The sequence below is a fragment of the Micromys minutus genome (assembly GCF_963924665.1).
Source record: "Micromys minutus genome assembly, chromosome: X".
In the NCBI taxonomy this organism is placed as follows: domain Eukaryota; kingdom Metazoa; phylum Chordata; class Mammalia; order Rodentia; family Muridae; genus Micromys; species Micromys minutus.
The window spans coordinates 49,060,769-49,087,658 of NC_137970.1; the positions used below are offsets into that span (position 1 = coordinate 49,060,769).

At 39.6% G+C, this 26,890-nt stretch overlaps 2 protein-coding genes and 2 pseudogenes across 4 annotated transcripts in view; 1 reads left to right on the forward strand and 3 right to left on the reverse strand.

Annotated features, from left to right (window-relative positions):
• Positions 1-3,951: 3,951 nt before the first annotated feature.
• Positions 3,952-5,693, forward strand: LOC308414392 (CTP synthase 1-like; annotated as a pseudogene). The gene has a single exon. The product of its transcript is annotated as a CTP synthase 1-like (transcript).
• Positions 5,694-9,723: 4,030 nt separating this feature from the next.
• LOC308415640 (glyceraldehyde-3-phosphate dehydrogenase-like) lies at positions 9,724-10,712 on the reverse strand (annotated as a pseudogene). The gene has a single exon. The product of its transcript is annotated as a glyceraldehyde-3-phosphate dehydrogenase-like (transcript).
• Positions 10,713-17,191: 6,479 nt separating this feature from the next.
• LOC308416082 (uncharacterized protein) overlaps positions 17,192-26,890 on the reverse strand; it is a gene marked incomplete at both ends in the record, with an annotated part of 55,994 nt that continues 46,295 nt past the window's right edge. The window contains one exon of the mRNA XM_080911105.1: positions 17,192-17,278. Within this exon, the coding sequence (XP_080767231.1) occupies positions 17,192-17,278 (87 nt within the window). The remainder of the gene's footprint in view (positions 17,279-26,890) is intronic.
• On the reverse strand, positions 18,920-20,305 carry NAP1L2 (nucleosome assembly protein 1 like 2; the record flags this gene model as incomplete). Its single annotated transcript, XM_080910611.1, has 1 exon — positions 18,920-20,305. One exon carries the CDS (start codon positions 20,303-20,305, stop codon positions 18,920-18,922), a length of 1,386 nt encoding a protein of 461 aa, XP_080766737.1.

The window sequence follows — 26,890 nt, forward strand, 5'->3', positions numbered from 1 at the left end:
TCTTCCCTGGATTTTTTTTCTTGGATTCTTTCCTTGTTACTCTCCTCCCCTGTACCTATAAATGGCTTGACTCTTAGGATAGTGTATATCTTCATTCCAGATGAGAAGCAGGATGTGCAGAGCACTTTATTCAGTGCATAGCTTTAAGCCAGTATTGGATTCACTCAGTGGATAAACTCCCAGCTCTCTGCCTTCCCCCAAAGGGGCATCGTAGGTTCACACTGCTACCACAGCTAAAGAATCTTCTTATTGTTGGGACGGATCTGACAGGGTCATTTTTCCTGATTGCTAGTATCCTAATGGGATGCTTAGAGTTCTCAGATTCTACTTGGAGTGGAAGGACCAATCACTTACTGTATCCTATAGAAAGTATCAAGGGCCAAACTTTGCCCTGTGCATCATGTGCAAGTTGTATAAAAGGCAGGTTAGAATTCTATGCATTTGGGGTAGGATTGGTACTTTGAAAACTGTTCCAGTCATAAATTGCTTATGTATAATTTTACATGGCCAAAATAGTTCTTGAAGTGTATTACATTGCCTTAATTTGTGTTCTCCTTTGTCCAGATTTAGTTTACAAGCCCCTTAAAGTATAGGATGATTTATATGAGGTCAGATGCTCCAGAGACTAGGCCTCTGAGACCACAAATTGTAGGGTTTCTTTAGACTATAACATGAGACTTTCAGGTGATAAAGGCACTTGCTGGTCTCTGGTGTAGGTGACCAATAGAAATACCTTATACTTTGTTTTGAACCTCATTTTAGAAAAATAATGTACCTTCTTAGTTGTCCTGTATAGACTGATAAGATGAATTAGTATTCATTGAATATACACCAAATCATGTAATTGCAGTGATGAGCACATTGCTTAGCACATGTGTGTAGAATTTCTGTATGAGAAAGAATGAGCAGGGTGCAGACTTGTTAATGGCCCAGGAACACCAGTTGGCCTAGGGTTGCATGTTACCACAGGCAGACTCAATGAGTTGATGCTAATTAATATACTTTTACCTCACTCTAAGGTAAACGCTTGATAACAACAGTAAATACTCAACTTTAAAGATGTTGGCCCAGTGCTGAGCTCATAATAGGTGCTCAGTGATACTGAATGGACAGATTTGTAGCACGTGACATATTCCACCTAACTACTTGTTAGCATAGATTCTGTAAATCCAAATGCACATTAAATCCTGTTTTCCTAAGCCAGGTGTAATGACCAACACCTTTAGTCCGAGCCATTGGGAGACAGTGGATCTCTGAGTTCAAGACCAGTCTGGTCTACAGAGCTACTTTAGGACAGTCCGTTACAAAGTGAGACCTTGTTTCAAAAACCAAAAATAAATTAAACAAAAAATATGTTTCTGAAATTACGGCATCTAAAACATTTGTAGAAAATCATTGTCACAGCTGATTTGATTGTTGGTATTTTCTTTTGCCTTTGATGCTGGCTTGTGTTGTCTCTTCATTGTGTGTGGTGGTGATGGGATATGCAGCTCTACGGGAATCATAAGAACTCCTCAGTGATTAGTTGTTCAGAGCCATTACATGAACTGTTTGGTTGGATTTGGCTGGGTGTAGCTGTTATTGAACCTCAGAAGATCAAAGGACTTCTTACAAATATCTTCCAAAAACAGTGAGTGCAGTAACCCTGGTCAGAGGCGCTTGTGCACTGTCACGGAGCAAAGTAAACTGAAACCGGCTGCTACGTTCTCTATAATCACTTCTGCAAGAGCCCACTTTTGGATACTAATATTTGACATGGTTAATTCTTATTAATTTGTTGGAATTGTTTATTAATAATACAAATAGATAATTTTAATTTTCCACAAGTAACATTTCACTATTAATGGTTTGAAATGGGTGATAAGCAAACCAATTTGAAATAAAATATGAACATGTGCCATTGTATTATAACACTATACACTTTCTTGACAGTTTAAGTAAATTTTTAAAAAAATGAAAAAAAATCAAGTACTGACAAAAATAGATTCATATAGTTTTATGCAAAAATGCTTTTAAAAATCTGTACATTTATCTCTGATTTTTAAAATAAAGTTGTTTATTAAAAAAAAAAACCCTCAGATGACAGCAGATGCTAGTGAGGATGCAGAGAAAGAGGAACACTCCTTCACCATTGGTGGGTTTGTAAGGTGGTACAACCACTCTGGAAATCAGTCTGGTGGTTCATCAGAAAATTGTACATAGTACTACCTGAAGACCCAGCTATTCCACTTCTGGGCATATACCCCAAAGATACTCCAACATATAATAAGGACACATGTTCCACCATGTTCATAGCAGCCTTATTTATGATAGCCAGAAGCTGGAAAGAACCCAGATGTCCTTCAACAGAGGAATGGATACAGAAATTGTGGTACATTTACACAATTACTCAGCTATTAGAAACAATGACTTTACAAAATTCCTAGGCAAATGGATGGAACTAGAGAATATCATCCTGAGTGAGGTAACCCAGTCACAAAAGAACAGACATAATATGCAGTCACTGATAATGGGATACTAACCCCAGAAAGCTCTGAACACCCCAGAAACAACTCACAGACTGTGTGAAGCTCAAAAAGAAGGAAGGCCAAAATGTGGAAGCCTCAGTCCTTCTTATAAAAAAGAAGAAAAAGGTAAAAAAAAAAAGTGTGTTCATCACTTATTATATAAAAAGTTTTTGAACCATAATATTTTGTAAAATAAATATTTTTTAAAGTTTTGGCATTAAAATCTTTATCATTAAATTCTGTGGTCATTAAAAGATTATTCATGGACTAAATAGATTAGTCATGTTAGGAGCTCTTACTGAGCCATCATGAAGATTGAAGCTTGGATCTCAGCACTCATGCTGGCATTGAAGCAGAAAAGGTACTGCTGGCACTTATTAGCTTCTAGACTAGCTGGTAAAATGTGAGTCATGGGCTTGGGGGGATCCAGCCTCAAAAGAATAGGTGGGGAGTGATAACAGTGGATATTCATCAGCCTTAAGTGGGATGTCTCCATCAAATCCCTTCCCCCAAGGGCTCAAGGAAACACAGAGAAAAGGGGCCATAAAGAATGTAAAAGCGAGGGGATGGAAGACACCAAGAAAACAAGTTCATCTAAATCAATCAACCAAAGCTCATGTGAGCTCACAGAGACTGAAGCAGCAAACACAGGGTTGGCACCCAGGTCCTCAGTGTAGATATTATGGCTTCCTATTTAGTATTTTTATGGTATACCTAAGTGTGCAAATAAATGAGTCACTGATTCTTATGCCTTCTCTTGACCTCTTTTCCTTCTGTTGAGTTGCCTTGTCTGTCTTCAATGGAATGGGTTTTGTTTTATCTTATTATATTTTATTTTGTTTTATTATCTCTTAGATGCTTGTTCTTTTCTAATGAGAGATACAAAGTGAGGGGATCCAGATGGGAGGGGTGTGGGGAGGAACTGGGAGGAGTAGAGGGAGAGGAAACTGTAATCAGGATATATTGTTTGAGAAAAGAATCTATTTTTAATAAAGGGGGAAAATATAATAAAGTAAATGAAATGAAATGAAAGAAATGAAAGAAATAATCAGGAAAAAACTGAATTTCAAAGCTTAAGTATTGAAAAGGTAAAGGTAAATGTATAAATGATATAACATATATGGAAACTCCCAAATATTACACAAAATACTACAGAATTCAGTAAAGTTACAGTATACAACTAAATAGTTGCATTTCTATGCACTAATAATAAAGAATCAAAAAAGTAAATTAAAAATGCCAGAGTTAAATTCATAATATCATTAAAAAATAAAATATTTGAGAATTAATTTAACTAACAAAGCAGGAAACTTGTACACTATTGATTCCAGAACAGAAATGAAGGAAATTCAGTTAGATACAAATGGAGACATATTCATGACCTGTAAGATCCTGTATTGTGAATATGACACTGGGACACGAGACTCTGAAGGTTACAAGAAAAATGATGTATATTCTAGTTAGTGGTGGTGTTATATCAGGAACTGGAAAAGGAGTCATCGCTAGCAGTGTGGGCACAATACTCAAGTCATGTGGCTTACATGTAACATCAATTAAAATTGACCCCTATATTAACATTGAGGCAGGAACATTCTCTCCTTATGAGAACGGAGAAGTCCTTGTGCTAGATGATGGTGGAGAAATTGACCTTGACTTGGGAAATTATGAGTGGTTCCTTGATATTTGCCTCAACAAGGACAATAATCTGACTACAGGGAAAATATACCAGTATGTCATTTACAAGGAGTGCAAAGGAGATTACTTAGGGAAAACTGTTCAGATTGTCCCTCACATCACAGTTGCAAGCCAAGAGTGGGTAATGAGACACATTAATACCTGTAGACAAAAATGGCTTAGAGCCTCAGGTGTGTGTTATTGAGCTTGGTGGCACAGTGGGAGACATTGAAAGCATGCCCTTCATTGAGGTCTTCTGCCAGTTACAGTTCAGGGTCAAGAGGGAGAACTTTTGTAATATCCATGTCTGTCTGGTTTCTCAGCCAAGTTCAACAGGGGAACATAAGACAAAATACACCCAGAACAGTGTTGGGGTACTGAGAGGACTCGGGCTTTCTCAAGACTTGGTGGTGTGCAGGTGTTCAAATCCTCTTGACACATCTGTGAAAGAGAAAATGTCAATGTTTTGCCATGTGGAACCTGAACAAGTGATCTGTGTTCATGATGTTTCATCCATCTACCAGGTACTCTTGTTGTTAGAAGAGCAAGGGGTTGTAGACTACTTTCTTTGGAGACGACCTTCTTATTGAGAGATAGTCACGAAAAAAGTGATGAAATAGAAGGAGATGGCAGACAGATATGATTGCTAACTGGAGACCTGCTCTATTGCTCTTGTGGGCAAATACACCAAATTCTCAGACTCGTATGCCTCTGTCATTAAAGCTCTACTGCATTGGCTATTAACCATAAGTTGGAGATCAAGTATATCGATTCCACAGACCTGGAGCCGAGCACCCTGCAGGAAGAACCTATGCATTACCATGGGGCATGGCAGAAGCTCTGCAGTACTCATGGAGTGCTGGTTCCAGGAGGATTTGGTGTTTGGGGAACAGAAGGAAAAATTCAAGCAATTGCCTGGGCTCAGAAACATAAGAAGCCTTTTTTGAGTGTGTGCTTAGAAATGCAGCTAGCAGTGGTAGAATTTTCAAGAAATGTGCTGGGATGGCAAGATGCCAATTCTACAGAGTCTGACCCCAAGATTAGTCATCCTGTGGTCATAGACATGCCAGAACATAACCCTGGGCAAATGGGTGGAACCGTGAGGTTGGGCAAGAGAAGAACCCTGTTCCAGACCAAGAAATCAGTCATGAGGAAACTCTATGAAGACACAGACTACTTGGAAGAAAGGCACCATCACCGATTTGAGGTGAATCCAGTCCTGAAAAAGTGCTTGAAAGAGCAAGGCTTGAAGTTTGTTGGCCAAGATGTTGAAGGCGAGAGGATGGAGATCATGGAATTGGAAGATTATCCGTTTTTTGTTGGAGTGCAATATCACCCCGAATTCCTGTCCAGGCCCACACCCACCCTACTTTGGCCTCCTGGCCTCTGTGGGGCCTCTCCCATAAAGGTTGTCGCCTCTCACCCAGGGACACTTACAGTGACAGAAGTGGGAGCAGCTCCCTCGTCTCTGACATCACTGAGCTGAAGTTTCCATCAATAAGTCAGGACTGATCCAGATGATTCTTCAAGAAGCCTTCAACTTTTGATAGTTTATAACTATGATTTTACACCCTGCTTTAACACTTTTAAATTATGTTTTTATTAAGATTATTTTATCATGGGGAAAGGCATTTGGAAAACTTTGTCACTTGCATGTCCCATCATTTACACTGGATCCTGCAACACACGTATTTGTGGGACAATACCTTTCAGTTTGTGTGCTTCTTCGATAGGAAGTAGGACTCTGGAAGGGACCTGATGGTGGCCACTGGCTGTTTCTCCAGTCACTTGAGTCATGTCATTGGAATGAATTGCTGTTATTTCCCTAAAATTGGCTCTAAAGCCCTCTCTTGTGTGTGCACCTTTGATTTGAGGGTATTTTTTTTCCAGAATGGTGTTATTGCAGTTGAAATGCAATTTGAAGTTATTTTCTTAATGTGACATATAGCAACGGGCATGGCCATGTGCGTACAATATAGTAGCTGACTTGATGTATACTCCTAACTTAATAAATAATGCGGAACCATTCAAAAAAAAGAGATGACAGTACTACCAAAAGCAACTAGTAAATAAATTCTATCACAATAAAAACATCATGGATGATTTTGTACAAATAGAAAAAATATCCTAAAAATTCACATGTAGTCTCAAAATACCCCTATATAGGGTAATAAGTTTGAAAATAAAAAATAGACTTCTATGACTTAAACTCCCTAACATCAGACTTCTTATAAAGTTGTAATAAGTGAAACATGGGTCTATCATAAAGATAGACAAATGGAGTGAAACATAGAAACCAGGACAGAAACCTGTGAATATGTGGTCAAATGATTTTTACAAAGTTTCCATAGCTGCTAAATGTAGGAAAGACAGTCTTCTTGTGATTAATGGTACCAGAAAATCAATGATGTACATATAAGAATGAAAGTGGAACAATCCTATACATACCCATTCTAACACTGGAATGGTCTATAACCACCATTATTAATTGATGGTAAGAATGTGGAAGTTTAGTGCTTGGACATGAAATGTAAATATATTGATTGGCTAATATGGGTCTATCTTAGTCAGGATTTCTATCCCTGCACAAACATCATGACCAAGAACCAAGTTGGGGAGGAGAGGGTTTATTCAGCTTACACTACCACATCACTGTTCATCACCAAAGGAAGTCAGGACTGGAACTCAAGCAGGTCATGAAGCAGGAGCTGATGCAGAAGCCATGGAGGGATGTTACTTACTGGCTTGCTTCCCCTGGCTTGCTCAGCCTGCTTTCTTATAGAACCCAGGTCTACCAGCCCAGGGATGGCACCACCCACAATGGGCTGGGCCCTCCTCCCTTGATCACTAGTTGAGAAAAATGCCTTACAGCTAAATCTCATGGAGGCAGTTCCTCAACTGAGGCTCCTTTCCCTGTGATAACTCCAGCTTTTGTTAAGTTGACATACAACCAGCCAGTACAGGGTCTTAGAAAAGAAAAACTATTCAGTTCCTCTAATATGTACATAAAAAATACCTTGTCATACTAAGAAATGGCATCACATATTACTGATTCTTCCTTTATCCATAGGATACTTGGCAACATCTAGGCAATGTTTGAAATGGAAAAAATGATCTGAATATTTGCACTTATTGCTGGTGAATCCTTCAATGGAATAAGCACATTCACACAGAGGTAAGATGTACACATATGAAAAACTATTGAGAACTGGGGGAGAATTAATAAATATCAATGTGCTCATTGATATTGGCTTCTTCTGAGTATCTGAGTTCTCATTCTGGATCATCTAGGCTTGTATATGTGTGGGGGGTGGATGACAGAGAAATAATGTGATTGTATAAAAGCATATTAAGTTTGAAATATGAAATTTAATGAAAACATGTAGTTACTTGTCCTGATTAATTTCAACTATCAAGTTGATACAACCTGAGTCACTGAAGGGATTCTCGGGTATGAGATTGATCAGATTAGACATGGCCCGTGGCCATGTCTGTGAGAGATTGTCTTGACTAATGATTGATGTGGGAAAGTTCAACTCACAGTGGGTGGCACCAACCCTAGTCAGGTGGTCCTGGGATGTATAAAATGTCTACCTGAACATGATTCAAGGACTAAGCCAGAATGCAGTTCAGAAAGTAAATCAGTGAACAATGTTCCTTCATCGTTGCTGCCTCAATTTTTGCTTGAGTTTCTGTCCTAACATCCCTTGTTGATAGACTTGTACTTGTAAGCTTAAGCTTCCTTTCTGTAGGTTGCTTTTTGTGTGAGCAACAAAATGAAACTAGAGCAGAAACTGTTACTGGGAGTGTAGTGTTGTTATAATGAATGTGACCATATTGTTTAATGGGGAAGAGTGTGGAAAGTTTCAGAACTTTCAACTAGAAAAGCTGGTAAGTTTAATGGACTTGTTTTCAAACCAGGCCTCCATTATCTGCATTCCTCTGAACACTCTTATTGAGAAAGCCTGATTTGAAAAACTTCAAAAGGAAGCAAAAACTCTTTCAGGGCCATTTGAGTCAGAGTCGGCTGTGGTTAATAAGAAGTCACCATCATTAAGAGGAAATCTGAGCAGTATTTTCTCAGGGTCAGCATAAGGGAGGCAAGGGTATATAACAAGCCAACAGAAAGAACTTGGAAAATAATGTGTAAGGTCTTCCACATGGAATTTGTTTTGAAGGCATGAAAAAATCATAGAGAGCAGTGGAGGCTTTGCACTTTGTGGAAGAGTTGGAATCCCTGTAGAGACACCCTGAGTGGCCACTGATAAAGTGAAGCATCAGTAACAGTAAAGAGACCCCAGTATACTAGAGATGTCAGAAGCATGGGTTGCTCACCAGGACAGTGGGAGGTGTGGAATAGAGCCAACTTAAGCTTATGTTTGAGATAAGTTATGTGTGCTGTAGATGGCAGAGCATGAGTAGTGTAGTGATTTGGAGATCAGATAACCATAAGTGATTTCCAGATATGAGAAATGAAAGTAAAGGATGTGATAGACACTGTTGAATTTTGGGAGTTGCTTTGATCTCATTTTAACTGCACACTAATTTTTTTTTCCATCTTGGAATAATGAATTCTGTAACATGTTGTTTTTATTTTACAGTATTCCACACTTAAGAGATTTTGGATATTTAAATAGACCTTGGACTTTTAAAGTATTAAAATTTTTAGATTGTGGAACTTGTAAAATTTGGGCTGTTTGGGGACTAGAGAGATGGCTCAGGTATTAAGAGCACTTGTTCTTGCAGAGGACCTGGGATCAGTTCCCAGCATCCACATAATGGTTCACAACCGTCACACTCAGACATGCATGTACATAGACATACATGCAAGTCAAAAGCTTAAGCATAAAATGCAAATCCAAAGTTGAATCGTGTTTTATATTTTAATCTTAACATGAGATCTTGGAGACAAGAATTGAAAGGTTGTGGCTTTAAATGTGTGTTTTTGTGTCAGGCTGACAAGTGTATCAGCTGAGACAGCTTAGAGTCTTCTGATGGAGTCTCAGATGTGGAGTTAAGTGGATCAAATTGGGCTCTGGCCATGTCTGTGATGAATTATCTTGACCAATGACTGATGTGAGAGGGCCCAACCCACCCTAGGCAAGTAGGGCTTGATCTGCCTAGCTGATCATAATCCAGAGTACAATCCAGAAGGTAAGCCAATTCTTCAGTTCTTGATTAGGTTCCCACCCTGAATTCCCTCAGTGATGAATTGTTGTTAAAACAAGTACAAAAATGAAACTACACAAGGAGAATTCTGAGTGCTTATGAGAAAACTCCAAGAAAACAAGAAAAGTGACCTTAGTTCCTTCAAAAACACAACATTCTTTTTTTTGGTGCAGCAGAACTTTATTGATGGTATTCAAGAGAGTAGGGAGGGCTCCCTAGGCCCCTCCTATTACTATGGGGGTCTGGGATGGAAATTGTGAGGGAGATGCTCAGTGAATGTTGAGGACCGAGTTAAGATGGGATTCCTCAGCAACTGGGGGCCTCTCTCTAGTTCTCAGTGTCCTTGCTGGGAGGGTGGATGGTCCAGGGTTTCTTACTCCTTAGAGGCCATGTAGGCCATGAGGTCCACACCCTGTTGCTGTAGCCATATTCATTGTCATACCAGGAAATGAGCTTCACAAAGTTGTCATTAAGAACAATGCCTGCTCTTGCATTAAAGGTGGAAGAGTGGGAGTTGCTGTTGAAGTCGCAGGAGACAACCTGGTCCTCAGTGTAGCCCAAGATGCCATTTAGTGGGCCCTCAGCTGCCTGCTTCAACACCTTTTTGATGTCATCATACTTGGCAGGATTCTCCAGGCGGCATGTCAGATCCACAACAGATACATTTGGGGTAGGAACATGGAAGCCATGCCAGTGAGCTTCCCATTCAGCTCTGGGATGACCTTGCCCACAGCCTTGGCAGCACCAGTGGATGCAGGGATGATGTTCTAAGCTGCCCCACGGCCATCACGCCACAGCTTTCCAGAGGGGCCATCCACAGTCTTCTGAGTGGCAGTGATGGCATGAACTGTGGTCATGGGCCCTTCTATGATGCCAAAGTTGTCACGGATGACCTTAGCAGGAGGGCTAAGCAGTTGGTGGTGCAGGATGCATTGCTGACAATCTTGAGGGAGTTATCATATTTCTCATGGTTCACACCCATCACAAACATGGGGGCATCAGCTGAAGGGATGGAGATGATGACCCTTTTTGCCCCACCTTCAAGTGGCCCTGGTGAAGATGCCAGTAGACTCCACGACATACTCATCACCAGCATCACCCCATTTGATGTTAGCGGGATCCCGCTCCTGGAAGATGGTGGTAGGCTTCCCATTGATGACAAGCTTCCCATTCTCAGCCTTGACTGTGCCATTGAGTTTGCCATGGGTAGAGTCACACTGGAACATGTATACCATGTAGTTGACGTCAATGAAGGGGTCGTTGATGACAACAAGTCTCCACTTTGACAGATCCTGAGCAGAAGGCAGCCCTGGTAACCACGCGCCCAACACGGTCAAATCCATTCACACCAACCTTCACCATCTTGTCTAAGAGATGAGGCAGGCACTGCATGAGAAGATGCGGCGGTCTGCCAAACAGGGAGGAGCAGAGAGCCCACAACATTACTCTTGGAATGTATTTTTGTGCCCTGCAGATTGTGTTATAATCACCTATTATCTAAATGCATCTACAGGAGAATTGACATGGATGTACTCTTCAGGTGTCACAAGCAGTAACCCTTTTTATGTACCATTTCTTGTGTATATGTACATACTTGCTGTACACCTGAGCTGCCATTCTGTCCTAGAACCAAGGCACAATCATATTTAATTCATCAAAAGAATACTTATTTTATGGGTACTTGAGATCTTAGTTTCATTAAAGCTGAACTAATCTAAAACCTTCTTCATTGCCCATTTCTAAGACACTCCACTTAAATTTTTATATCCCTCTAGGTTGCTACCGGAGCTTCTCTACTTAAATTCAGCCAAAAGCCAAAAAGAATGATTACCAATATTTCTTTATACTACCTATGATCTCTTTGGAGGGCACAAGAGAAGACTTTGGACTTCAAAGTTGAAAAAAAAAACATTTAAATATTTCCCAAATTCTGCAAAGCTGCTTAAGGCACCTGTTTACACCAGAACTTTCTTCTCACCAACCACAGACCACATGTATCCTTACACATAAAGCATGGGGTCATAAAGCACATGGGCAATGCTTCTTCACCCATTCCTTTTAGCTAATGTGTATGTGCTCCCACACCACTCAGTGACATACTTGAAGACATGGTTCCATGCCTTCATAGTCTGAGACCAAAGATTAGTCTAAAGAAGTTTTTATATCCTAGAAGAGCAAAGCCATAGAAGACATATGTAGAATGTCCATGCCCCTCCCCACACATTCCTGTACACTTCATGTTCCATCTCAGGTTTGTTGGTGTACACACAGAAAAATGGGTTGGCACACAAAAACCCATGCATGCACAGTCAATGGGGGGGGGTGTGATCGTATATGAGCAAACAGACTATGGAGGAAGTAGGTTACATATAGTCTGCTTGAACTCCAGCTTTATTGTCTTTGAACACATAGAATAGATAAACGAACAAATAGTTAATTCTGTTTATTTTTAAATGGCAGACAGAAACTACTTCATTTTGAACATTCCTCTCCAGTTTTAAAATGTGTCATTAGGCAAATAATCTGAAGAAAATACATCTCACACATGTGTTCTGTTTTTTTAATATTTTCTGTTTTATAAATATCATGCTTTATATTTGCACATATTTGTATGCTAAATGAAAGTGTAAATGTTATGTATCTATAGATTGAATATAATTTTACACAATTTTTATTTTCTATAATCTGTTTGTCTCTGGTTACCTCATATTTAAAATGAGATTCATGATATATTTGTTGGCCGCTGTCTTAGACTCCCTTTTACTGCTGTGAACAAACACCATGACCAAGGCAGCTCTTGTAAAGGAAAGCATTTAATTGGGGCTGGCTTACAGTTTCAGTGGTTTAATCCATTATTATCATGGCAGGAAGTATAGTGGTAGTATATGGGTAGACCTGATGCTAAAGAAATAGTTGAAAGTTTCATATTTGGATCTGCAGACAACAGGAAAAGAGAGAAATTGTGCCTAGCTTAGGCCTTTGAAACCTCAAGCCTACCCCCAGCAGCACACTTCCTCCAACAATACCACAGGTACTCCCAGAAGGCCACACCTCCTAATTCTTTATAAGTAGTGCTATGTGGGACCTGAAGCCAGAAGTCCCACACAGCTCTCTGGCTAGAGATGAGAGCCACCTCCGCCACCCCCGCCATTGAATCTGGCTGGCCAGACAGGAGCTTGAATGAATGGAGAGAAAAAAAAAACAGTTTGGCCTATTCGCTGCTGGGTCTGGGAGAGCGGTTCCACTGCATCAGCTATTGGGCTTAGCTGGGCACAAGAGCTCAGGCAAGTGGACAGAAAAACTGGTTTGGCCACCTCCACTGCTGACCTCGGCTTGCTCACGCTTCCACCACTGCCTCAGGGCACTAGGCCAGACTGAATTGGGCCAGGCTGAACCAGGCTAGTGAGAGACTTTGGCACAGGATGCAAGAAGCTTTGGGAGTGAAAAAATCTCTTCCCAATCAAAGGTGTTATCAATTCTTAGAACAAAGGCTTTCAGATGGTGGAATGATTCTTACATGCATTTTTTTTTTTTTTTTTTTTTTTTTTTTTTTACTTTCGACCCAAGCCCCGTGTACATATACAGTTTTGAAATGGTTTGGAGTTTGACCACTGGTACTTTCTATTGGCCTGGCCTGAGGGCTTGGGAAGTCCTTTTCTACATATTTGAGGGAGGTCCTGCTTCTGCCTGGAGCGTGATCGGGTCACGTCTACCTGTGGGGGAGGGAATTGAGGTGTGGCTGATCCTACCTCACCTACGGAGGAGGGACTTGGGGTGCGGTCAATACCCAAAGGGGCAGTGTGGTGCTTATGGCAAGGATTCCTGATTTTAGGGAGACTAGGAAGCTTCCGGCAGTCTCACTTATTATTCCCAGGGATTCAAATGGTCTCAACTGGGAACAGGGTATTCTTAACAGCCTAAGTCCCACTGTGATACTCCCTGATTAGTAAGCATTCAAATATATAAGCCCATGTGGGCCATTCTTATTCAAACCACAGCAGCCACTGGAAAATGGCCTCAAATAAATATTGGGCTTAGTGTACACAAATCAGAAGCTATGAATATACTTGGCAATGTGGAAATACCTCAATAGTATGAGTCTTTTTATGAGACAGATGTGGTGATTAGAATGACAAATGTCCTCTGTAGGACTCAGATATTTGAAAACTTGGTCCCCAGTTGGTGGCAGAGTTTTTGGGCATTTATAGGAAGGTATACCCCTACTAAAGGAAGGAAAATATTGGAAGAGGTTTGAAAGTTTATAGCATAGTTCACTTCCAGTTATCTCTCTTGGTTTTCTGCTTGCAGTTGAATATTTAATCCCCTCTTCCTGTTTTCTGCTGTCATGTCTGCTACTTGTTTCCATACTAACCCACCATGATAGAATCTTATCCATCTGGAACTATAAGCCAAAATAAACTGTTTCTTTCATAAATTGCTTCGGATTGCGATGTGTTGTCTCAATAACAAAAGAGTAATTAATACACTGGTCTTGTGAATAATTTAAATACTGCTGCTCAGCTTGACACTTAGTCTATCTTAGTATTTGCAAATAACTTGGAGACTTCTTGAAATGCAAAGTGTGAACTTTTTACTTTATTTACATTGTAAAATAACTTGGGTAATCATCATTAATTAGTAATTTAGTAATGTATAGTTTAGAATATTTCACAAATGCAAACATTAATAAAATAACAAAAACATTCATATACCTTGTTTATCTAACGTTAAGTTACAGGGGTTGGGATTGGAATTCAGATAGCCTGATCTTAAAGACTAATCCCTCTGATATATAATAGCCAAATACTTTATTTTTATTATCATGTATTAAAAATGGTATTTTATTATATTTATGTTTTTCAAACTATTCCCTAGGAAGATGAAAATTCTCAGAAGTCCTTCCTGACTGTTACTTCAAGTAACATTCAGAAGTCCAAAATCATGTGAATAATTTAAATGCAAGTATAGGTCTCTGGCTTGTCCAAAAGATGCCCCCTCAATTTCTGTTCTCTCTCTCAGCCCTCTCACCCCCACCTTGCTCTCCCCACAATTGAACCCAACCATCCCTGTTCCCCTACCTACCTCTTCTCCCACCCAGTTCCTTCCCTCCATCCACTTCTGATGTCTATTTTATTTCCCCTTCTGATTGAGATTAAAGCATCCTCCCTTAGGCTTTCCTTCTTTTTTGGTGTGCAGCTTGGTCTTCATATAGGTTCCCTAACAATTCTATCGGGGCTATCTCTGATTCTGTTGACTGCCTTTAGTCCCCTTCCCCTAGCTGGGCTGCCTTGACTAGCCCCAGTGGAAGAGGATGCATTTAGTCCTGCAGTGACTCTAAAAAGAAGGTGAGGAGGGAATGGGAGAGGGGGTATGAGGTGGGATGGGGAGGAGTGGGGGACTATGGTCAGGATGTAAAGTGAATAAGTAGATTAATGAAAGTATAAAAAGAATTAAGGTAAAAATTATATATATATATATTGCTTTTTTAATGTTTTAAAGAGTTATTTTTTGTATGTGTGGGTACTTAGCACACATGTATGTGTGTACGCTATATGTACAATTCCCAGGGAGACAAAAAGATGGTGATAAATTCCCCTGGAACTGTAGTTACAGATGACTGTGAGCCACCTGATATGACTTCTGGGAATTGAACCCAGGTCCTTTTCAAGAACTGAAAGTGCTCTTAACCATTGAGCCATCTTTCCAGCCACAAGATTTAAAAATGTGTGTGAGAATTGTGGTACATATACACAATGGAATACTACTCAGCCACCAGAAACAATGACTTTATGAAATTCTTAAGAAAATGGATGCATCTAGAGAATATCATCCTGAGTGAGATAACCCAGTCACAAAAGAACAGACATAATATGCAGTCACTGATAGTAGGATGCTAACCCCAGAGGCTCGCACTGCCCCAGAAACAACTCACAGACTGTATGAAGTCCAAGAAATAAAGAAAACAAAACAAAACAAAACAATCTTTACACAACAAGAAAACTTTGACTATTTCCATGTTACATTTTGTTTTACATGTACTTTATGCTCATTGTAACTATTAAGTTTTCAATGCATACTATCAAACCTTTAAAAAAATCAAGTACTGACTAAAAAATATATTCATATAGTTTTATGTAAAAATTATTTTAAAATCTGAAAAAAAAGTACTGACAAAAATGTATTGTATAATTTTATGCAAAAAATGCTTAAAATCTGTACATTTATCTTTGTTTTGTAAAATAAAGTTGTTAAAAAATGTGTGTGAGAATATATGTCTTTGTCTGTGTGGGAGTATGTATATATATGAGTGCAGATACCTGTAGAAGTCAGATGAGGATGTCAGATACCCTGAAGCTGGAAGCAGGTAACTTGGAACCTGGACCCTCTGCGAAAGTGTTATTACTTGACAGCCTCCAATCATATTTTTAACATAGTTGGAATCTAAACTCTACTACAGGACTATGTGATTGCCTGAGATTGATAGCCTAACTTCAAGGTGTGAAAGACCCTAACACTAAAGATAAATCAAATGAACCTGCATCCCACTCCAAAGTAGGGGAGTAATGAGAGCCTCAAATTGTTTCCCTGGGGAAAAGATTTAAAAAGAAAGAGAAAAATGAAAAACAATCTCTGATATCAAGAATCTGGCCTGGTTCATACAGGTAGGCCATATTAGTCCCTTGTTGGACACAATTCATTTTGTGTAACCTTATACAAAGTCACTTTAGAAGTATAATAAAATGAGACAAAGCTAGGCCAGTTAATTTGTCTAAGAATATGCAAATGGAAGAGTATTATGTCACTCTCATTAATATCAAATACCCCCATGCAAATGCTAAAATGTGTGCATCTTTTTTTTTTTACATTGTAGCACACACGTGTATCTGTGGAAGTCAGAGCACAACTTGCAAAAGTGCATTATGTTCCTTCCCATGTGGGTTCTGAGGATCAAACTCAGGTCATCAGGCTCATTGTCAAGTACCTTTCCCTGATAAGGAATCTTGCCAGCCAGGCTTCAACTGTTTACCAAGTATAGCTTTATCATTTTTCCACTTTTCCAAGGTATAATATGGCCAATATTTATTGAACTAGTACTAATAAATGGTTTCTACTTTTGCCAGTATCTAATCAATCTACAGCAACCCCCTTCTTCTTTAAATATTCCACCAAACTCACAAAGACCAAATTCTCCATTGTGTTCTAACACTTATGGTTCTGTTCTATTCTCTGTGATACACATTATCTTTCTCTGCAGTGAGGACTGTAAAAGCCTTGATAAACCCTAGGTACATTCATTCTTTACAGACCTTTGACCGAGGACACTAACATGAAAGTTATCGAAATGGAGTCCTAGCCTGCTAGCAGGGTAAATCCACACAAAGCACATTAACCATTCTAGTTTATAGACAACAGAAAAGGCCATGGGAAGCTGCAAGGTACTAAGCATTCTTTGCAAAGCAGCAGGAGAGTCACCCATGTTCCTGATGTTTGTTTGTTTGCACAACAGTGTCTCACATAGCCCAGGCTGTTATTAAATGCCTTATATAGCTGAAGCTGGCCTTGAACTCCTGGTCCTCCTGCAGATATCCACCTTCCCAGTTCTGGGATTACAGGAGAATGCCACCACCCCCAGCTTGAAAAGTATCTTTTTATGTTGGGGGGGGGGGTTGTGCACAGTAACAGTATCAAAATGAAAAGAAAAAAATGTGGGGTGAGTTTGAGGGTAGTAGTAAATTTCAAATGTCTATTAATTATTGTGAAAAGTATGCAAATATCTGTATTTATAGGATGCATGTTCGCAGAATCACTTGGTTCTTTAAAGTAGTAAGTTGTCTGTTTCCCTATATACTTCCACTTACTGCATTCAAAAGAAAAGCACAAGAACATCTATTATCATATCTGGAAGATCTTGGCTTTGAAGGTCCTGCCTAGAATGGAATAGAAAAGGTAAAGCTTTTATTTTCTTCTCCAGTTGTACCAGATAGAAATAAGAAAAATAGGCAGTGCTAAAAACTTACCTCTCTGGACCACAATTTAAAGAAAGAGGCATGTTCAATAGAGGATAGTAGAGTTACAGCAATGCTTTTGTTCCACTTGGGTTATATATAGTTCAGTGAGATCACTTCACAAACATTTGGGATGGAAGTGTAGGTAGGCAGCAATAACAAAACAGAGTTAGCATTTCCTTGCCACTCACAGCTTCTATGTGACACAAAAGTGACCAAGAAGGTCCCTTATCCTAGGAGGATAAGTGTAATTCTTCAGAGTTTGTCAAAAGAAAAAGCCTTTTGAAGGGACATCTGAGTGTCCTCAAAGGACAAAAGCAAATTCATCTCTGGACAGTCTGAGCCACTTATTCCACTGTCCCCAGTCAGTGCTGCCCCCAGGGGATACACACAAATAACACTGTAAAAAGATAGATAAGAAATTTAAAATATAGAATAGCACAGAGGAATGTGTTATTTGTAAAGAATACTTACATTATAAAGTAGAAATGAATTTACTGGATTAATTAAAATTAAGGTTCTTGTTTCCCTGCAACTCAATCTGAAAATTAAAATTAGAGCAGTTATAATTAATTTTAAAATATGCATGCTAGACAGTATTGGTAAATTTGCATACATATATAAACACATAAGAATACTTGTAGAAAATAATTTGTAGAAAACAAATCAAAATATTAATAGTGTTTATCCTTGGTGAATAAGAATATGTCTTTTGATTTTAATTAATGTATATTTTTAATATTTTATGTTTCTTCCAATGAACATACTGCCTTTATAGGTAAAAAGTTCATTTTTAAAACATATAACACCATAAAATTTTTATTCATTTTATTTTTCAGTGAATGAACAGAATATGAAATATATTTTCAAAAATGGTGAAGTGTCCACTTCAATGAATGACTCAATACATTATAAAAGAAAAATGCACACTGTATTCACAGTTTACACAATGACACAGGACAATATTTGCAACATTTGAAAATACTATAACTCACATATCAATGATAAACAGTAATTTCAATACAGCTGAGTTTTATTATTTGTCACAGTCACATACAATCAGAAGTTTTGCACTAGCTGTTATCAATAATAAATATGATTTTGCCTGAAATTCTCAACCATATGCAGGCCTCTTAAGCATTCAAGTTTTAAATTCTACTGCATACTTACTGCAAAATGAAGCAGGCACAAAAATAATTAAGTCCACTGGCTAAAGTACTAATAAGGGGGGGAAAGCAAAGCATTCTTAGGTAGGTTTTCAACATTTTCTTTGCAAATTAATAATCTCATTTAGCACTTCTAATAATATTCACAGGCACAGATTAATAGATACATGGCACAAGGACTTCAGAAGAATTATAACTACTCACTATATTAATGCCTTTAATCATTTATCACACATCTTGAAAACATCATACCACTACAATGCAAGGTCAGATTAATTAGTATTTGAATTTTTAAATTGGCATGACAGGAAAAATGCAGAACACAAGACAATATTAAGTGCTTATGTCTTCAGTAACTGCACGTAGGGCAGTTAATTTCAAAAGCATTTACTCTGCTTTAACGATCAATGTCTTCTACTAATGCCTCAAGATTTTTGCAACAGGCTTTAACCTCCTCAATTGCAGCCATCCAATCATCATAAATAATTTTGTCATAAATCTCATCATTAACTTCCCTAACTACACCCTCCTGCTGAGATTCAAGTGCATCACCTGAGAAAAATAACACTGATCTTGGAATTATGTAAGTACGCAAATTATGACCAAGTAAAAAATCATCATTTTCATCCCCTCCATTTAAGGTGATTCCATGAGGAGAGAAGAAATTGAAGAAAGAGTCCTTGGGGAAATCTTCAGTCACCGTTCGGACAGTTCCCCAGACGCGATGTCTCTGTTTCTTCTTGATGGTTCTCAAAGTGACATTCTTCCCTTCGTTCCAATCTATGTCGCAGCCAGTGGCATACTCAATGGCAGTTCCCCTATAAGGGTGCGGATCGTAGCATGCAAGCTTCGACTTCAGCACATAAGTCTTTGTCAACAGCTCATTTTTAAAATATTCATTGGGTTTGAAGTGAAATTCGAGTGTGAAGCTGAGAGGCTCACCGGGATCTGAGAGCTTCACTTTAATATCTGTCAGCAGCTTCAGAATTGGCTCATCATACTTCTTAATCATGGGAGTGAGAGCTTCAACATTTTTTAAAACAGTCAGCCAGAAATCCGGAATCCCCTTAGGATCCTCTTCGTTAACCTCTTCTCCTCCGGTGGCCCCAGGGCTGTCATCCTCCTCCGCCTCCTCCTCTTCCTCGTCATCATAATCATAATAACAGTCCTCATAGCCATCATCTTCATCCACATATTCATGCACCATGCCCTCTTCGTTGCCGTTAGTCTCTTCCTCCTCATCCATCTCCTCCTCAAAATAGTCCTCACAGTCTGATTTATACTCACACTCCTCTTCTGTAGGTTCATAGACTGCATTGATGATCTGCCGTCTTTTTTCTAGTAAGGGTTGATACATTTCGGCAAACTTCCTTTCAATGTCATGAAATTCCCTCAGGAATTTGGATTCCAAATGGGCAGCTCTTGTTTGAAGCTTTTTAAGAGCCAACACTCGGTACTTAACTTTCACTGGGAGACTTTCAACAAAGTCAGTATCTAAAAGATAACCTATAAGTCCTTTTGGACGGTCTGAGTCTGAGTCCTCATCGGTACCTCCGCATTTCCCTGCATCTTCCCCAGACCCTGCAGCAGCTTCGTCACCTTTTCCCTCTTCCCCGTCTCCAGCAGCCACGGTTTCTTCACCATGTTGCCCGCCATCGCCAGGCTCAGTGGTGGCACCTTCACTGTTGTCCTGACTTCCCCCAGGCCCCTCCGCCATTACCTGGCTACCAAGCTCTTCTTGGGTGGATTCAGACAGTTCCTTATGGTCGGCCGACTCAGCCATTGTTTTCAAAAGATCGCCTGCACTTATTATGGTGGCTAAGCCCGCAGATCAGGAGACCTGACCTTCGCAGGAAGACTCACCAATATAGCAGATGAGCGATGATCAGGCAGAGATGGACCAAGAGGCAGCGGTGGCTGGACTGCTGGAGTGATGACAGGCAGCAGGCAGAAGGGATAAAAGGCGGTGCTGAAGCTGAGATGGCAGAATTGAAACCCGGCTGTCTGGGCGGAGACTCGGAGCCGCCTCTAGGCTCTGAAGGAACAGGCTAGAGACTGCAGAGAGAGAGCCGCAGTGGGCAGACCTCCGCAAGCAGCTGCTCCAGCCACTCGGCGGGGCGGGGGGGATGGGGGAACTGGTGCCGCAGTATGATTACGCAGTTGTCTCTTGGATTTTTTTTTAAGTGTATGCAGCTTGCTGCGTCACCCCTTCGCTCCCAGGACTCTTCTCTAATCTCATTTGCCAGATTGTAATGATTGACAAATCCTGGACCAGTAAATTAGTAGATGAATCAAGTTTTAAACTCCACTCGCCTTCCCAGGTTCTCTAATATGGCTGATTCGTCCACCTATGGCTCGTCTTCCACCCTGTATCCGGTGGCATTTTGCAGAAATGCAGTATCATTCATCCAGTTTTCAACTGATGCTATACGTTCAGAAATCCAAAAGAACCATATGGAAACAAAAACAAGGGATGAAAAATTGGGCTAGGCACCAGCGTATTTAGTCCACCCCTATGGTTATAACCTGAGGCTCTGGGGAGGAGAAGAGGGTGGTGGAGGAGCCCACAAACAGATTCTTTGTGGTTTAAAAATACCAAAAATAAGCATAGATGGCCTGTGGGTGATGTGACTGACAGTAGTTTAAATATGCTGTACCCTAGTTTCTGTATTCTTCACAGACTGTATGATTTTTCATTGGAAAATTCTCATATTTCCTGATGAGGAAGTGATGACAGATGAGTATAGGCGAAATGTTGGCTGTGTGTCTGTGTGTGTCTATATGTATGTGTCTGTGTGTGTGTGTGAATAATTCTGTGTGTGTGTCTATGTGTGTGTGTCTGTGTGTATGTCTGTGTGTGTGTGTGTTTGTGTGTATGTGTCTGTGAATGTGTCTGTGTGTGTCTATGTGTATGTGTCTGTGTGTGTGTCTGTGAGTGTCTGTGTGTGTCTGTGTATGTCTGTGTGTGTGCCTGTGTGTATGTCTGTGTGTGTGTCTGTGTATGTGTTTGTGTGTGTCTGTGTGTGTGTGTGTGTGTGTGTACTGAAGCCTTTTGTAAAAGAGCCAGCTATGTGAGTGGTGAGCATATAGGATAATACCCCAGTCCTAAACTGTCTTTCCACTTTCCCTTTTGTGATATTTTAACCTGTAATCACAGCACTGGGAAGGAAAATCAAAAGTTCAGGGGTAGTCTCCACATCTTGCAGTTCTATGGTAGCTTGGACCACGTGAGACTTTGTCTTAAAAAACCAAAACAAACAAAACAAAATAAAAGCCAATAGGAATTTTCCAAAGAAATGCCAAATGTAAAGTACCATTTTGTTTTTAAAATCACAGAATTTGCTTGACATTTTGAAGTTTATTGGAAATAATGCAAATATTAGCACTAAAGAGGTGTTTAAATATCTGATTGCATATTCATACAATAGAAGAATGTGCAGTAAATGAAAATTTCCTCTAAGTAGGGAGCAGTAAGTTATCCCAGTGGGTGGAGGTGCTTGTTGCATAAACCTGGCAAACTGATTCCTAAACCCATGCAAATGTTAAAGGAGAGAACTGACTATGTAGTTGCACCCTGGCCTCCACACATGTTCTTTAGAACTCACCTTGATGATACCCATCCAATAATAACATTTTCAAAATTTGTCTTTAAGGATGACCAGTACATTAATTGTATAAGTATAAGTTAAAATCATAACTAGATACAATTTCATACCCATTAGGAAAGCTTAAAATAAAGAAAGTAGCAAGCAGTGGTGAGAGTAAGGACCCTGGAAACTAGTATGACAATACCTCAAACATCAAGCATGATTATCATGTGATCAAGCAATTCCACTTGTAGATATATACTGAAACACTTGAAGGCAGTCTCAGATGTTTGCATACCCATGTCCACTGCAACACAAGTACATTAGCAAACAGTTGGAAACAGAGCTGCAGAGATGGCTTAGCAAGTGTGATGGTTTGCATATGCTTGGCCCAGGGAGTGGCACTATTAGAAGGTGTGGCCTTGTTGGAGGAAGTGTGTCATTCTGGGGGTGGGCTTGGAGACACTCCTCCTGGCTGCCTGAGGATGCCAGTCTGTTCCTGGCTTCCTTTGGATGAGGAGGTAGAACTCTCAGCTCCTCCTGCACCATGCCTGCCTGGATGCTGTCATGCCTTGATGATAATGGATTGAACCTCTGAACCTGTAAGCCAGCCCCAATTAAATGTTGTCCTTATAAGACTTGCCTTGGTCATGGTGTCTGTTCACAACAGTAAAACCCTAACTAAGACAGCAAGTAAGAGCACTTGCTGCTTTTATAGGGGCACCAGATTTTGTTCTCAACATCAACATGGTGGATCACAACTGCCTGTAACTACAGTTCCAGGTCATCAGACCTTTTTCTTCTGACCTCTGCATATACCAGACATGCATGTGTTACATACATACAGGTAAAGATACATGTAAAATCTTTTTCAATTTTGGAAATAGCCATGTTCACTGACGAGTCAATGGAGAAAAAAATGTTGATAATTTCTCTCAATATGTTGCATATCTTTTAGTGCCCAATAAAATAGTGTTTTTGAAACACTTATAATTTTGATGATTCATTTTATCATTTATATATATATAAGTCCAAGTATAAATACATGCATACGTATATGGAGATCAGACATAGACATCAGATATCTTCTTCAATTACTCTCTGCTTAGTTTTTGAGTAAAGGTCTTTCACTGAACCTAGAGCTCACGATTCAGCTAGACTGGCTGGCCAGCAGGCTCCAAGGATTCTGCTGTCTCTTTCCCCCCACTACTGCCGCAGCTAACTTTCATGTAGATGGCTAGAGATCTGAACATAGGTCCTCCTGTTTGAGCAGCAAGTACTTTACTGCCTGCCTGCAGCATCTTCCTATCCCAATTTTATTATTTTAGTGGACCATGTTTATTGTCACAAGTAAGAAATCAATGTAATCTAAAGTATCAAAGACTTCCTCTTGTGCTGCTCTTAAATATTTATACTTTTAGGTCTATAATGTAGGTTGATGGATCTCTCTTTGAACTAATTTTTATGTTGTCTTATGAGCCTTAGCTTAGCTACAAAAAACTTACATTTACTTCTTTTGCCCTTGCTTGGTCCAGAAATCTTCAAACTCACTAGACCCATAAATATAAGGAATTCTAGGCCTTCTGTTTCATTAATCTGCACATGCCTGTCCTTATAACCACATCGTCACGCTGTCTTGATTACCACTTCTTGAGTTAACTTTTACTGTAAAGTACAAGCCCATCATCATTTCTTTTTCAAATTAACTTTGGCTATTATACTACTTTTGCAATTCTATACATAGTTTGTTTACTTGTTTGATTTCTAAAATTGGGTTACACTATATTGCCCAGGCTGTTCTTGAGCTATACAGAGAGCCCAGGACAACATTAAATTTGCAGCACTTTTGCCTCTGCTCCCTGGGTGCTGAGATTTCAAGCATGAATCAACATATCTATAACTCACCATATATATTTATGTTCAGCCTGTCAATTTTTGGTTAGGGAGACTAAAAATTGTTATGATGTTTCATTGGGTTAATAGATCAATTTATAGAGAATTAGAATTTTAACAATATAAAGTTTTATATGAACAAATGTAAATTCTTTCAGTCTATTTTTTAAATTTCTCTGAAGTACAGTGTCTTGAAGGTTCATTTATGCTGTGACTACTAGCAGTGTCTTCTTCTATTTCAAACCTTAAAAACATCCCATTAGATCTGCCACTTTTGGTTGAAAATCTACTTTATTTGATATTAGAATGGCCACTCCAGCTTGCTTCTTGGGGCCATTTTCTTGAAAGGTTTGTTCCCAACCTTTTACACTGAGATAGTGTTTGTCTTTGTCTCTGAGATGAGTTTCCTGTATGCAGCAAAATGCTGGATTTTTTGGGGGGTTTTTTTTGTTTTTGTTTTTTTTGTTTTTTTTTTTTTTTTTTTTTTTTTTTTTTTTTTTTTTTTTTATGTATCCTGTCTGATAGCCTATGTCTTTTTATTGAGGAATTGAGTCCATTATGTTAACAGATATCAAGGAATAGTGGTTGCTGTTTCCTGCTATTTTTGCTTTTGGAGGTTGAATTGTGCCTGTAAGTCTTTCTTCTTTTGGTTTTCTTGCTTAGGAGTTTTCTTGTTTTTATTAGGATGTAGTTCCCCTCGTTGTATTGGGTTTTCCCCCTATAATTCATTGTAGTGCTGGGTTTGTGGTCAGATATTGTGTAAATTTAGTTTTGTCTTGGAATATCTTAGTCTCTCCATCTATGGTGATTGATAGTTTTGCTGGGTATAGCAGCTTTGGCTGGCACCTGTGCTCTCTTGGGGTCTGCATGATGTCTGTCCAGGCTCTTCTAGCTTTCATAGTCTCTGTTGAGAAATCGGGTGTGATTCTGATTGGTCTGACTTTATATGTTTCCTGACCTTTTTCCCTGACTGCTTTTAATATTTTTTCTTTACTTTGGGCACTTGGCATTTTGACTATTATGTGTCTGGAGGAATTTCTTTTCTGGTCCAACCTATTTGGAGTTCGGTAGGCTTGTTTTATGCTCATGGTCATCTCATTCTTAAGGGTAGGGAAGTTTTCTTTTATAATTTGGTTGAAGATATTTACTGTTCCTATTAGTTGATATTCTTCGCCCTCTTCTATTCCTATTATCCTTAGGTTTGGTCTTCTCATTGTGTCCTGGCTCTCCTGGACATTTTGGGTTAGGAGCTTTTTGGTTTTTGCATCTTCTCTGACTGTTTTTTCTACGTTTTCAATATTGTCTTTGGCCCTCGAGATTCTCTCTTCCATCTCTTGTAGTCTGTTGGAAATGCTTGCATCTGTGACTCCTGATTTCTTTTTTAGGTTTTCTACCTCTAGGGTTGTCTCTTTTAGTGTTTTCTTTATTGTGTCTATTTCCGTTTTAAATTCCTTCTTCCATTCCTTCATCTCTTTGGTTCTGTTTTCCTCTAGTTCTTTGAGTGTTTTTCTTGTTTCCTCTTTAAAAGCTTCTAATTCTTTATGCTTTTCCTCCCGTTCTTTTTTAAGGATCTCTATCATCATCTTAAGGTATGATTTCAGGTCTGCATCTTCTTTTTCTGGAGTATTTGGCATTCTGCTGTTTGCTGTGATGGGAGAGCTGGGTTCTGGTGTTGCCGGGTTGTCTTGGTTTCCTTGGGGTATGTTCTTTCGCTTTCCTCTTGCCATCTTGTTGTCTGTGGTTATATGTGGTCTTGTTGTCAGTTATGGGTTCTTGCCTGTCCCTTGTACCTGGCCTGTGTCCCTGGATATCCTGATCCCTGGCTACTCGGAATCCCTTCTCACCAGGCCTGTGTCCCTGGATCTCTGCTGTTCCTGGTGGCGGATGATCTGAGCGCCTGTTCTGCACTCAAAGTCCTCAGGCTGAGAGAATAGCCCGATGCTGGGTTACTGGTTCCCTGAACCAAGCTGAGGCAGGGGGGGGTCCGCACTTTCCGCATGCTCGGCAGAGATCTCTCTGCAAAGATCTCTCTGCACCCGGGCTATACTATGCCTTAATCATCACAAGAGCTGGACATATATCTATCCTCTATGCTATTGTACCTATTTCCCAACAATATCATTATATAATTTGCCCTTGTTTTGTCTGGACTACTCTTAATTCCAATTAGACAACCCACATGGCTATTATTTTAAGATTCTTACTCCATGACAGCTATTCTCTGTAGCAGGAAAAAATAAAAAATAAAAAAGACACCACACCATGCTACTACCAGTTACTCTCTGGCCCCAGCAGCGATCTCACCACAATAGCCCCAGCAGCAACTGCCTGTCTCATGGCTCTCTTTCTGCTCAGTTACAGTTCCCAGTGACCTGGAAAAAATCAAAACTCTTGAGGCTTGTAATTTATCACTCAGATTTATATCAATAAATTCTCACTCCATATAACGTCTACACAATAAACTCAGAGCCAATTGATGTTGATATAAACTGCCCACCTAGATAAGACAAATTGTCCTGTAATAAGCCATCCTTTATAAGATATTCATAGGTACCTGTGGCTATTTAAAGCCACTTGGATCTAGGTTGTCCTTCTCTTCCTCCATCTTGTTCCTAATTTCTCTTCTATCTTTCACACCTCTCAAAACCTCTGCACCTGCCCTCCTTTTCTACTGTCCAATCACAGGCCTTGCCTTATCTGGTGCCTTCCCTCACCTGCATATAGACATCAATCTACAATTCTCTATTCAAACTCTTCTGTCTCCTCTCCTCATGATTCTCCTTTGACTCTAAACCTAAAAACACTAACCCCCACCTAAGTCCCTTCTACCCAGCTATTGGCTGTCAGGATCTTTATTCACCAATCAGGGATAACTTGAGGATCAAGGT